General features: G+C 42.2%; 1 protein-coding gene across 1 annotated transcript in view; it reads right to left on the bottom strand.

Moving 5' to 3' along the window:
• Nucleotides 1-14,997, bottom strand: part of PIK3AP1 (phosphoinositide-3-kinase adaptor protein 1) — a 187,217-nt gene that overhangs the window by 29,758 nt on the left and 142,462 nt on the right. Inside the window, exon 12 of the mRNA XM_056530352.1 lies at nucleotides 9,230-9,435. Within this exon, the coding sequence (XP_056386327.1) occupies nucleotides 9,230-9,435 (206 nt within the window). The remainder of the gene's footprint in view (nucleotides 1-9,229; nucleotides 9,436-14,997) is intronic.

Genomic DNA, 14,997 nt, shown 5'->3' with positions numbered 1-14,997 from the left:
GCAACATGAATATGCAGTTAAAACATGGAGAGCTGTACAGCTATGGTGTAATAGATGCAAATGTGAAACTATGAAATAGCAAAATTGTAGAGCAGCACTCCCAGGTCAGAATAGTAGTAAATGGGTGCAAGCGGTCTCAGGGATCCCGATCCTGGATCCAATGATTGTAGGTACAATAGAAGGCAACTACAGCACAACAACTTAAAGTGCAGAAGAGTGATTTATTCCAGAAAATACAGGCAACGTTTCTGTGGCCTCACACGGCTTGAAAATGGTGGTGTGAGGCCACAGAAACGTTGCCTGTATTTTCTGGAATAAATCACTCTTCTGCATTTTAAGTTGGTGTGCTGCAGTTGCCTTCTATTGTACATATATATATATATATATATATATATATATATACATATATACATACATATTAACCCCTTAAGGACCGGGGGGTTTCCGTTTTTGCATTTTTTGCTCCTTGCCTTTAAAAAATCATAACTCTTTCAATTTTGCACCTAAAAATCCATATTATGGCTTAGTTTTTTGCACCACCAATTCTACTTTGTAATGACGTCAGTCATTGTGCCCACAAATCTACTGTGAAACGGACAAAAAAATCATCGTGAGACAAAATTGAAAAAAAAACACTGTTTTGTAACTTTTGGAGGCTTCCGTTTCTACGTAGTACATTTTTCGGTAAAACACCTGATGACACCTGATATTTATTCTGTAGGTCCATATGGTTAAAATGATACCCTACTTATGTAGGTTTGATTTTGTCGTACTTCTGGAAAAAAAATCATAACTTCATGCAGAAAATTAATACGTTTAAAATTGTCATTTCTGACCCCTATAACTTTTAAATTTTTTCGTGTATGGGGCAGTATGAGGGCTCCTTTTTGCGCCATCATCTGAAGTTTTTAACGGTACCATTTTTGCATTGATAGGACTTATTGATCGCTTTTTATTCATTTTTTCACGATATAAAAAGTGACCAAAAATGCACTATTTTGGACTTTGGAATTTTTTTGCGCGCACGCCATTAACCGTGCAGTTTAATTAATGATATATTTTTATAATTCGGACATTTCCGCACGCGGCAATACCATATATGTTTATTTATTTTTATTTACACTGTGTTTTTTTTTTATGGGAAAAGGGGGGTGATTCAAACTTTTAATAGGGAATTGGTTAAATGATATTGATTCACTTTTTTTTTGCAGTGTTATAGCTCCCATAGGGACCTATAACACTGCACACACTGATCTTTATCATTGATCACTGGTTTCTCATAAGAAACCAGTGATCGATGATTCTGCCGCTTGACTGCTCATGCCTGGATCTCAGGCACTGAGCAGTCATTCGGCGATCGGACAGCGAGGAGGCAGGTAGGGGCCCTCCCGCTGTCCTGTAAGCTGTTCGGGATGCCGCGATTTCGCCGCGGCTATCCCGAACAGCCCACTGAGCTAACCGGCATGCTTTCAGTTTCACTTTAGACACGGCGTTCAACTTTGAACGCCGCGTCTAAAGGGTTAATAGCGCGCGGCACAGCGATCAATGCCGCGCACTATTAGCCACGGGTCCCGGCCGTTGTTAGAGGCCGGGCCCGACCCGCTATGACGCCGTGGCCCCGCGTTATAGATCGGGAGTGGACACATGACGTTCCAGTACGTCATATGTCCTTAAGGGGTTAATGCCCCCTCACATGGCCCCCAGATATATATATATATATACATATATATATATATATATATATATATATATATATATGTTAATGCCCCCTCACATGGCCCCCATATATACATATATATGAATGCCCCCTCCCATGGCCCCATATATATATATATTAATGCCCCCTCACATGGCCCCCATATACATATTAATGCCTCCTCACATGGCCACTATATATATTTTAGCCCCCTCACATGGCCCATATATATATATATATATATATATATTAATGCCCTCTCACATGGCCCTATGTATATTAATGCCCCCTCACATGGCCCATATAAATATATATATATATATTAATGCCCCCTCACATGGCCCCATATATATATTAATGACCCCACAAATGGCCCATATATATATATATATATATATATATATATATATATTAATGCCCCCTCACATGGCCCCTATATATATTAATGCCCCCTCACATGGCACCAATATATATTAATGCCCCCTCACATGGCCCCTTTATATATTAATGCCCTCTCACATGGCCCCTATATATATTAATACCCCCTCACATGGTCCTTATATATATTAATGCCCCCTCACATGGCCCCTATGTATATTAATACCCCCTCACATGGCCCCTATATATATATTAATGCCCCCTCACATGGCCCCTATTTATATTAATGCCCTCTCACATGGCCCCTATGTATATTAATGCCCCCTCACATGGCCCATATATATATATATTAATGCCCCCTCACATGGCCCCCATATATATATTAATGCCCCCTCATATGGCTCCCATATAAATATTAATGCCTCCTCACATGGCCCTATGTATATTAATGCCCCCTCACATGGCCCATATATATATATACATATAAATGCCCCCTCCCATGGCCCCATATATATATTAATGTCCCCTCACATGGCTCCATATATATATTAATGCCCCCTCACATGGCCCCTATATATATTAATGCCCCCCTCACATGGCCCCTATATATATATTAATGCCCCCTCACATGGCCCATATATATATACATATATATATATATATGAATGCCCCCTCACATGGCCGCTATATATATATTAACGCCCCCTCACATGGCCCCTATATATATATTAATGCCCCCTAACATGGCCCCCATATATATTTATGCCTTTAACAAAAACAAAAACACCACTCCCCTCTGCCTCGTTCCCCCGCAGCTCCTGTTCTCTCCTATTCTCTCTGCTTCCTGTGCTGACCGCCTCCGCAGAGCTGCTGCCGCACAGCAGGCCCGGGCTGGAGTGACAGGACACAGCCGCAGGCTCCTTCCTGTTACGTCAGCTGCCGCAGCCGAGCGCACGCTCAACACTGTGTGCGTCTTAAAGGCACACTCAGCTGCGGTCGCTCGGGGATTCGGGAAAGGCGTCCCGGATCCGCTGGCACAGCACCCCCCTTTCACCTGCTGGCCCAGTTGCAGGGGGCACGATGGGGCCCACAGGTGAAGGGTCTGGTTATGCACATGCAGGGACCGTGCCAGCACTGGTCCCAGCATGTTGCAGGCCATGGGCCCCAGGCCCCCCTAGGTGCCCGGGCCCCTGATGGGGGTACTGGCTGTACCCCCCTGATGGCGGCCCTGACTGCTCCCAACATGGAGCACACTCTGCTCCATGCTGGGAGCTGTAGTACCTGCATTAATAGACAGATCGCAACAGGTGTCAGAAGTGACACCCGCTGCGATCTGTCTATTAATGCAGGTACTACAGCACCCAGCATGGAGCAGAGTGTGCTCCATGTTGGGAGCAGTAGTACCTGCAGTTAAGGACAGACACTCTCCTGACACCCGCTGCGATCGTCCTGTATAATGTATAGATGCATGCGGCACGGCCGCCCTTCTCTGGTCCACTGCACTGTAGTATATGCCGAATATTTACACCTATTTATATTTCCCGTAGAGAGTTGTGATTGGCTGGAACCATCTGGTCAATCACAGCTCTCTGCAGGAAATATGAATCTGTGATGTGAAGAACTTCACATCGCAGAATACATGGCAGGGGAGCAGAGAAGTGGCCGTGCCGCTCGCTTCTATACATTATATAGGAGGATCGCAACAAGTGACACAGGGGGCGATCTGTCTATTAGTACAGGTACTACTATTCCCATTATGGAACAGTTTGTTCCATGCTGGGAGTAGTAGTACTACCTAAAAAATGCATGCAGTAATTTTTCCGCCACGATGTTCCGTCACTGAATTACGGGCATATACGGGTGCAAACGGGCAGTTACAAAACCCCATAGGCTGCAATGCGATTTAGTCATGTCCTTCAGGGGTTTTGTAACGGCAGCTTTTCCCCGATATAGTGACGGAACTTGTGACGGAAGTTCCTAAACGGAACTATTTCATAGTGTGAAAGAGGCAATAGAAACAGGGAATCCTGCACTATCTACCTGTATGTTTAAGGTTAGTGAAGGTGACCCTGCTGTCAAATTCCCTTTAACTTTTTAAAGACACAGCCTGTTTTGGCCTTAAAGGGGTACTCCGGTGCTCGACGCTTGGAGCCGGAGGCCATGATCGCGATGTCACGACACGTCCCCTCCATTCATTTCTATGGGCGTGGTCTTGATGCCACTACCACTGCCACAGGAACCTGCCATTTTTTTTTTTTATGCTGGGTGCTGCGGAAGATCGCAGAGGCCCCAGCAGCGGGACCTCCATGATCAGACATCTTATCCCTCATCCTTTGTATAGGGGATAAGATGTCTAGCAGCGGAGTACCCCTTTAAGGATGTAGCCAAATTTTTCAAATCTGACCTGTGTCCCTTTCTGCATTAATTTCTACATCTGAAATGCTTTTACTTATCAATTTGATTCTGAGATAGTTTTTTCTGGACATATTTTACTTTAAGATAGGGGTAAATTTTCATTAATACTTGCATAATTTATTTGTAAAAAATTCCAAAATTTCATGAAAAAATGAAAACATTTTCATTTTTCTAAATTTGAAATGCTCTGCTTGTAAGGAAAATGATCATGCTAAATAAATTACATATTGATTCACATAAACAATGTCTTCTTTCTGTTGGCATCTTAAAGTAGACATATTTTTACTTTTTGAAGACATTAGAGGGCTTCAAAATTAAGCAGCAATTTTAAAAATTAAAAATGTTAAAATCTGATTTTTTCAGGAACCAGTTCAGTTTGAATTGGATTTGAGGGGCCCTCATTATAGAAATCCCCTATACTGTAATTATAAAAACTGCACCTCTTAAAGTATTCAAAAGGACATTCAGAAAGTTTGTTGACCCTTTATGTGTTTCACAGGAATAGCAGCAAAGTGGAGGTGAAAAATCTAAATCTCCATGTTTTTTACACCAACATGTTGTTGTAGCCCCGATTTTTATTTTTTATTTTTATAAGCGGTAAAAGAAGAAAAAGCCCCTAAAAATTTGTAACCTTGATTTTCCCGAATACTGAAATACCCCATATGTGGACATAAAGGCCAACATTTATCATTGTCTTTAGACAGTTTTTTGTGTCTAGAAAAGGCGCAAAAAAGACAAAAGTAGGGTTTATTTGCATTTTTTTTTGCGCCTTTTGCTTTACACATTTCTGCTGATTTTGATTTGCAATCCACTGATTTTGGCAATACACATGATATGGAAGGGTTTTATGAACTGCGCCTTTTTCTGAAAAGGTGAAAAAAAGGCGCAAAGCCCTTGAAAAGTCTCTAAAACTACACCAGCCCAGACATAGCTTAGCTTTTTGGTGTATGTGCAAAGAGAATTTTCTGAAAATGTTTACCTGCACAATTTATCAAATGCTCTGTGACCATTTAATAAATTTGGTGCTCCTACACATTACCAGCACACAAAAAAAGTGTAGAAAAATGCTTCACTTACACCTACAATGATAAATGACAGCCAATGTGCTGTGCAGATGAACAACAGGGCTCAAAAGGGAAGAAGCGCATTTGGCTTTTGGAGAGAAAATTTGGCTGGAACAGTTTTTGGGGGACATGTCACACTTACAAAGCCCCCATGGTGCCAGGACAGTGGAAACCCCCCTCGTGTGACTCCATTTTGGAAACTACACCCCTAAAGGAATGTAATAAGAGATGTAGTGAGCATTTATACCCCACAGGTGTTTAACACAATTTTGGAACAGTGGGCCCTGAAAATGAAAAATTTAAAGTTTTACACTAAAATGCTGGTGTAACTCTTAAATATTTATAATTTTTACAAGGGGTAAAATGAGAAAAAGGCCCACAAAATGTAACCCTAATTGTAACCCTATTTCTCCCGAGTATGGAAATACCACATATGTGGATGTAAAAAGCTCAGGGGGCCCACAGCAGGGCTCACAAGGGAAGAAGCACAATTTGGCTTTTTGAGAGAAAATTTGTCTGGAATAGTTTTTGGGGGCCATGTTGCACTTACAAAGCCCCAATGGTGCCAGAACAGTGGAAACCGCCCTCATGTTATACCAGTTTAGAAAGTACACCCCTCAAGGAATGTAATAAAGGGTGCAGTGAGCATTTACGCTCCACAGGTGTTTGACACAATTTTGGAACAGTGGGCCATGAAAATGAAAAATAAAAATGTTTACATTTACACTAAAATGCTGGTGTAAACCCTTAATTTTTCATTTTTACAAGGGGTAATATGAGAAAAAGCCTCACAAATTTTGTAACCCTATTTCTCTCGAATATGTAAATATCCCATATGTGGACATAAAGGGCTTAGAAGTGAAGGTGTGCCGTTGGGCTTTTGGACAGAGAGTTTGGCTGAAATATTTTTTGTGGGTCATGTTGTGTTTATAAAGCCCTCATGGTGCCCAGAAAGTGTAAATTGCCCACGTGACACCATTTTGGAAACTACACCCCTCAAGGAATGTAATAAGGGGCGCAGTGAGTATTTGGACACCACAGCTTTCCAACAAACTTTTGGAAAAGAAAATTTTTATTTTTTACACTAGCATGTTGGCATAGCGTGGGGCTATGCCAACATGCTAGTGTAAAAAATAAAAATTTTATTTTCCAAAAGTTTGTTGGAAAGCTGTGGTGCCAAATACTCACTGCATTTGGCATTTGACCGATTTTTGGAACAGTGGGCTGTGAATATGAAACATTAAATTTTCCATGTTCACAGCCCACTGTTCCAAAAATCTGTCAAATGCCAGTGGGGTGTTAATACTCATTGCACCCCTTGTTACATTTCTTGAGGGGTGTAGTTTCCAAAATGGGGTCACATTTGGGATTTTAGTTTTTACAAGAGGTAAAATGAGAAAAAAAAACACTAAATTTGTAACCCAATTTCTCCTGAGTATGGAAACATAAAGTGCTCTGCTGGTGCACGGCTTAGAAGTGAAGGCACACCGTTGGGCTTTTGGAGAATGCATTTGGCTGGAATGGATGTTCTTAGGGCATGCTGCGTTTATAAAGACCCCATGGTGCCAGAACAGCGGAACCCCCCACATGTGACCCCATTTTGGAAACTACAGCCCTCAAGGAATGTAACAAGGGGTGCAGTGAGCATTAACACCCCATTGCCATTTGACAGATTTTTGGAACAGTGGGCTGTGAATATGAAACATTAAATTTTCCATGTTCACAGCCCACTGTTCCAAAAATCTGTCAAATGCCAGTGGGGTGTTAATACTCATTTCACCCCTTGTTACATTTCTTGAGGGGTGTAGTTTTCAAAATGGGGTCACATTTGGGATTTATTTTCTTTTGCATTAATGTCAGAACTGCTGCAACTTTAACCCATTCCAATGCAAATCACCAATTTAGGCCTCAAATATTCATGGTGCTCTCTCACTCCTGAGCCCTGTTGTGCGCCCGTAGAGCACTTTACATCTACATATGGGGTATTTCTGTACTTGGGAGAAATTGCGTTACAAATTTTGGGAGTCTTTTTCTCCTTTTTACTGTGAAAATGAAAAGTATGGGGCAACACCAGCATGTTAGTGTAAATTTTATTTTTATTTTTTCCACTAAAATGCTGGTGTAGCCCCCAACTTCTTCCTTTCATAGGGGGTAAAAGGAGCAAAAGCCCCCAAAATTTGTAACAGAATTTCTCCTGAGTACAGAAATTTTCCACATGTGGATGTAAACTGTTGCCTTGAAGTACGACAGGGCTCTGGAGTGAGAGAGGGCCATGCGCATTATGGGCCTAAATAAGGGATTTGCATACGGGCGGACTTGGATGTAAGAATAGTGTTTGCCTCCTTCACCCAGGACAGACAATGGCTTTTCGGCCATGCTGGGATTTGTTGTTTTGCAACAGCTAGAGGCTCAGTTTAGGAAACAGTGCTGTGCAAAACTAAAAATTTTTTTTTGGGGGGGGGGGGAGTGAGTAACTGTGTAAGAGTGTGTTTATATGTAGTGTTTTACTCTTTATTTTTTGTAAGTGTAGGTGTAGTATAGTGCAGTGTTTTGTGCTTTTACACTACGTACACACGCTCGGGTTTACAACAAGTTTCCTGCTACAAGTTTGAGCCACGGCGGATTTTCCGCAGCTCAAACTCGGAGTGGAAAACCTACTGAAAACCTGCCCATGCGCTCTAGCTGTTGCATAACTACAACTCCTAGCATGCATGGGCAACTGAAGGGCAAGCTGTGAGTTGTAGTTATGCAACAGCTAGCGGTACTTTTTTCCTCTAGCTGTTGCATAACTACGACTCCCAGCATGCACGGAAAGCCAAAGGGCATGCTGGAAGTTGTAGTTATGCAACAGCTGGAGGCACACAACTATGACTCCCAGCATGCCCTTTGGCTGTGGGTGCATGCTGGGAGTTGTAGTTATGCAAAAGCTAGAGGGGAAAAATGTGCATAACTACAACTAGAGGGAAAGCTGTTGCATAACTACAACTACTGGCATGCACCCACAGCCAAAGGCATGCATGGCATTGTGTGCCTCCAGCTATTGCATAACTACAACACCAAGCATGCCCTTTGTGCATGCTGGGAGTTGTACTTGGGCAACAGCAGGAGACACACAGCTGTCACCTCCTGCTGCTGCGTCCCGGCCTGGACCCTCTGCCGCGGCCGACATCAGGTGCCCCCACTGCCACAGTGCACTGATGGGCACCTTCTCTCGCCCTCCGGACTACGGGCATAGGAGGTGCTGTCAGTGACACCACCCAGCAGGAGCCCTGATTGGTCCAGAGCCATCTCACTCCTGCCGGTAAAGGGTGATTGGTGCTGTCTTGGACAGCCCTAATCACCTTTATTTTCAGGCCACTGGGTCACCAGAGACCCAATTAGCTCAAAAAAGCTGTGATTCGCCGGTCACGACCCCCCTGGTCGATATGCCAGGATGGCTCCTGTTAGATAACAGTAGCCATCCCGGCCCAATCACGTCCGTAGACATGAAGATCCCGGAACCCAGCACCGTAAGTGTATGGCACTGTACGCGAAGTTAATCTTTTCAGTGCCGTACATTTATAGCGCATGCTCTTAAGAGGTTAATCTATTGTGCATGACAACATGTGGCTCTAAAAGTTTTTTCCAACAAATAATTAATTTTAGTTTCCTTTATAGTTTAATCCATAGCACTTACCTGCTGATATCTGAATGAATCTGATCGTTTATTTTGATTCAACTTCCATTCTTTAAACTCAAGTACAGCATCATCTACAGTGATTAATCCTATTTTTACACGTTCTTGTAATGTGATAAGTTCACGCTGGCCAGGGGTTTTCATGCCACCAAATGGGTCATAGACACTTGACTGCTGTCGGTCTCTTCTCAGTTTGACACTTGTTCCTTAAAATATAAAACACAATTTAGGATATTTTGAAGATACTAATATTTTTGGATTGATAGGTTGTACAGGATGAATATATTTTTTAGAAGGGGCCCTGTGTGCTTTCAGTATACAAAAAAAAAGCACACTTACCGGTCCCTATCCCTCGCAGTTGAAGTACTGCTGGCTTTCAGTCACTTCTGCTCTCTGCTTCTCCTTGCTTCCTGTAATGTGGCAACCATGCAGATACTGATTGCTCATTGGCTGAGGGGGTCACTGCTGCAGCTAGTGATTGCCTGAACTACATGGTTCACCACATCCCAGAAAGCAAGAAGAACCTAAGGGCACCGGGGGCCAGTAGCCATTCAGACTTTAGCGGTCGGGGATCAAGGTAGGTACATTTTATTTTTTATTTTAGTTCAGTAATATTTTATTGAGAAACAATAAACATCAACATGGAAAAGCATAGAGACATCTGCTAGAGGGGGCAAAACTGTTAGCAATATATATAATACAATGTGCAAACAATTAACAAAATCATGATATATTTTCACATTGTTTGCACATTGTACTATATATTGTATATATATAGTGGTCCCCCGGCATATGATGGCCCCGACATATGATCGTTTCAACATACGATGGCCTCTCAGAGCCCATTGTATGTTGAAGGCAGCATCAACATACGATGCTTCTGTGTGTCGGAGCCATCGCAAAAACGGCTATCCAGCAGCGCTGACTGCTTCAGCTGCTGCCGCATAGCCATTTAATGTGCCCCATCTGCCCCGCTCAATTGAAACTTACATATCCCCGCCACTCCGGCCCGTCAGTTCGCCGCTCATCTGATGCCCCTGCCCTGCGCCATTGCTCTCCGTCGCCATCATCATGTCACCACTCATGGCGCCCTGTCGTCCAAAAGGGGCGGCGTGAGCGGTGGCGTGATGTCGGCGACTGAGAGCGACGGCGCAGGGCAGCGGCGATGTAGTGAGACGGCAGCAGAGGAGCGGCGATCTGATGTCCCCTGTCTGTATGTTTTCCCTCAACATACGATGGTTTCAACATACGATGGTCCGCCTGTTGAGGGACCACTGTACACACACACACACACATATATATATATATATATATATATATATATAAATATCGATATTGTATCAATACAAAAAACAATAGTGGTTGGAATAGTATTATGCACCATCTAGCAATTATTTCAATAGGTAATGCATGGTATTACTTACATATTTTTCTTACACTTCCCCTAGTGATAAAAGTGGATTGCATAGTGACTCAAGTATTAGGCTGGAATTCCACTGAGTTTTTTTTTGCAAAAATGCCGTAAAAAACGCCAATTTTCCCGCACAGCGTTTTTTCAGTAAGACAACGCCGCGTCCAGATGTTAGCTGCAAGTCAACAGTAAACTGCAAAATGCCAGATTCACTGGCATGTTGGTTTTAAATTTTGCGTTTTTGCAAGCGGTCTTTATTCTTTTTTGAACTTTAGCGATCCAAAAAAATGATGGAGATACCTTTTTTATTAAAATTTCGTATGGGTACCATGAAAAAAAAAATTATAAAAAATATATAGTAGTGATGGAAAAAATTGTAAAGTACTGCGGGTAAAGTACTAAAAATGTAGCCGACAACAATAAAAATGAAGTGTGTGTTTTTCACTTTTTTTTATTTTAATTTTTTAGGTAGTACTACTACTCCCAGCATGGAACACACTGTTCCATGATGGGAGTGGTAGTACCTGTAGTAATTGACAGATCGCCCGTTGCGATCCTCCTGTATAATGTATAGATGCGTCCGGCCGCTCTTCTATGGTCCCCTGCACTGACGTATATATACACATATTCATATTTCCCGCAGAGAGCTGTGATTGGCCAGATGGTTCAAGCCTATCACAGCTCTAGGAATATGTGTATATATACGGCAGTGCAGGGGTCCATAGAAGAGCGGCCGCTGAATCTATACATTATACAGGAGTATAACAGCGGGTGTCAGTAGTGATACCCGCTGTGATCTTTCCTTAACTACAAGTAGTACTACTCCCAACATGGAGTACACTCTGCTCCAGGCTGGGAGCTGTAGTACCTGCATTAATAGACAGATCGCAGCGAGTGTCATAAATTACACTCCCTGCGATCTATTAATGCAGGTACTACAGCTCCCAGCATGGAGCAGAGTGTGCTCCATGTTGGGAGTAGTAGTGCTTGCAGGTAAGAACAGATCACTCCTGACACCCGCTGCGATCGTCCTGTCTATAGCAGAGACGGAGCGGTTGTATACAGCGCACACATCCCTGCTCTGTACTATACTCCGGGCCGGCCACTCATTCATTCATATTTTCCTCAGAGCTGTGATTGGCTGCAACCATCCGGCCAATCACAGCTCTGGGCGTAAAATATGAACGGCCAGTGATGTGAATAGAACATCACCTAGAGTACAGAGCAGAGGTGCGAGCACTGTATAGAGCCGCACCTCTGCTATATTATGGACGATCGCATCGGGTGTCAGACTGACCCCCAGGGGCGATATGTCTATAGTACAGGTACTACTACTCCCATCATGGAACAGTGTGTTCCATGCTGGGAGTAGTAGTACTACATAAAAAATGTGGGGGGGGGAAAGAGGAAAAAAAGTTAAACCCAAACACACTTTATAAAAAAATTTATTAAAATTTTGTTATAAAAAATAAACATTTAAATACATTTTTACATCCCTACTGCATCTTTTTATTTTTTTGGTACCCAACTATTTTGTAAAAAAAAAACACCAAAGGGGCCAAAAAAGGCAAATTCCACACAAGAGTAAAAACGCCAGAAAAAAAAGCCAAAATGCAGGGAAAAACTTTGCCAGTTTTTCTGGTGATTTTTCTGATGTTTTTAAGCCAAAAAAATCGCAGGGCAAAAATCTCAGTGTAATTCTAGCCTTAAAGACGTTATCCAAGAATCTAAAAACAGAGCTAATTTCTTTCACAATCAGCTCCACATCTGTCCCCAGGTTGTGTGTGGTATTGCTACTTGGCTCCATTTACTTAAATGGAAATGAGCTGGAGAACCACACCCAACCTGGAGACAGATGGGCATTAGCTCTGTCTTTCTTTTCCTTTAAGACCAGTGGCAACCAGCAAAGCAAATCTAGTCTATTATTACATATGTCATTCCTGAATGATTACATACAATAAGCATTCCTGAAAGGTGAAAAAAATGAAGCCATTTTGACATGCACATGACTACAGTTCCTTTAATAAAATAGGAACTAACTTTCTTCTGATGTCACCATCTAAAAATACATTTCCATCAAAAATAGTTTGCGGACACAGCCCCATTTTTCAAATCTGACATATAGCATGTTATATGAGAACTTGAATAATACATTTAGTCATCCTAATGATTCTGAGATAATTTTGTATTTACATTCAGTTTATGTGTTTATCAAAATGTATTAAAAAAAAGTTACAGTTCTAAAAATAAATTAATAATTCACATTTACCATATACAAGTACGTTTTATTGGGGGACTTTCATGATCCATGAAGTCCAGTAGGGTTCTTACAAGCAGAAGCCAAAGAGAACACAAAAGGAATTACACTACAATACTAAGTTGTATATACTGAAGAAGAAGCTTTGAAACGTGTCTGACAGTAGATGGAGAAGAGTATGCATAACTGTCAAAAGAAATCTTTTTTAACCAGGCACATGTGTTTTTATCAAATCTTTATTTATATTTTTTATGCTTGCATAAAGGAGTACTCTGGAATGTTGAAATTGTCATTCATACTGCCGGCAGTAAAAAAATAAAGTGATACATACTTTCCGTCGCTCCCCCAGTGCCTTCGGTAACCCGCACCTGCTTCCGCCGCGATCCTCTTCCTGGTTGCCGGTGGTTGGTGAGTCATACTGCACTCAGCCAATCACCCGATGCAGCCAAGTCCCGCCTCGGCTGGCGATAGGCTGAGTGGCAGAGTGACATTTTCAGCCCCGGCAGCAGGTGCCGGGGCCGAAAAACATCACACTGCCGCTCAGCCTATCGCCGGCCTAGGCGGGACATCGCTGGGGCCAGTGATTGGCTGAGTGCACTTGGCATCTTCCCTCAGCCCGGACTCGTCTCTCAGCCTTCAGCTGTCTGAGCAGGAGGAGGGGGAGAGGGGGGGAGGAGGGAGCACAGAGCTGTGAGGAAAGGAGACCGCAGAGGCTGTACAACATGGGGCCTGACTATAGTAGGTGTCCCTGCATGTATATGTGTATAAGCATGTGTGTGTGGATATACATATGTGTGTACATATGTGTATGTCTGTGTACTGTGCCTGTGTGTGTGTTACTACTGTGGATAACTATATGTAAAGTGCATGTGTGTATCTATACCAGTGTTTCCCAACCATGGTGCCTCCAGTTGTTGCAAAACTACAACTCCCAGCATGCCTGGACAGCCAAAGGCTGTCTGGGCATGCTGGGAGTTGTAGTTTTGCAACCTCTGTAGGCATCCTGGTTGGAAAACAATGATCTATTCTATCTGTGTGTGTATGATGCATGTATAGTATGTAATGTGTACAGTATGTGTGTGTATATAATGCATGTATAGTATGTAATGTGTACAGTATGTGTGTGTATGATGCATGTACAGTATGTAATGTGTACAGTATGTGTGTGTGTATGATGCATGTACAGTATGTAATATGTACAGTGTGTTGTGTGTGTATGAAGCATGCATGTACAGTATGTAATGTGTACAGTATGTGTGTGTATGAAGCATGTACAGTATGTAATGTGTACAGTGTGTGTACAATGCATGTATAGTATGTAATGTGTACAGTGTGTGTGTGTATATAATGCATATACAGTATGTAATGTGTACATTAAGTGTGTTGTGTGTATATAATGCATGTACAGTATGTTATGTGTACAGTGTATGTGTTGTGTGTATGATGCATGTACAGTATGTAATGTGTACAGTATGTGTGTTGTGTGTATATAATGCATGCACAGTATGTTATGTGTACAGTATGTGTGCTGTGTGTATGTAATGCATGTACAGTATGTTATGTGTACAGTATGTGTGCTGTGTGTATGTAATGCACGTACAGTATGTAATGTGTACAGTATGTGTTGTGTGTATATAATGCATGTACAGTATGTAATGTGTACAGTATGTGTGTTGTGTGTATGTAATGCATGTACAGTATGTAATGTGTACAGTGTGTGTGTTGTGTGTATGATGCATGTACAGTATGTAATGTGTACAGTATGTGTGTGTGTATGATGCATGTACAGTATGTAATGTGTGCAGTATATGTGTTGTTTGTATAAGGGTATGTTCACACTGAGGAATTGGGGCGGAAATCAAGCAGAAATTTTCTGCCTCAAAATATTGTTACTTTTCCACAATAACTCACAGAGATTTCGCACGGAATTGGCATGGAAATCGCGTGGAATTCCGCACGGAAATGCAGGTTTCATGCGGAGGAGTATCAAGTATTTCTATTCATAAATTTATTTTTTTTTCATGCGTAAATTCCGCACCAATTCCGCGCCAATTCCGCGCGAATTCCATGTGGAAATGCTTCTGACTGAAAAAAATAAAA

The sequence above is a fragment of the Hyla sarda genome, chromosome 7 (assembly GCF_029499605.1).
Source record: "Hyla sarda isolate aHylSar1 chromosome 7, aHylSar1.hap1, whole genome shotgun sequence".
NCBI classification, from domain to species: Eukaryota; Metazoa; Chordata; class Amphibia; order Anura; family Hylidae; genus Hyla; species Hyla sarda.
The sequence above is the reverse complement of the archived record's forward strand: the minus strand, read 5'-3'. Positions and strand labels throughout refer to the sequence as shown.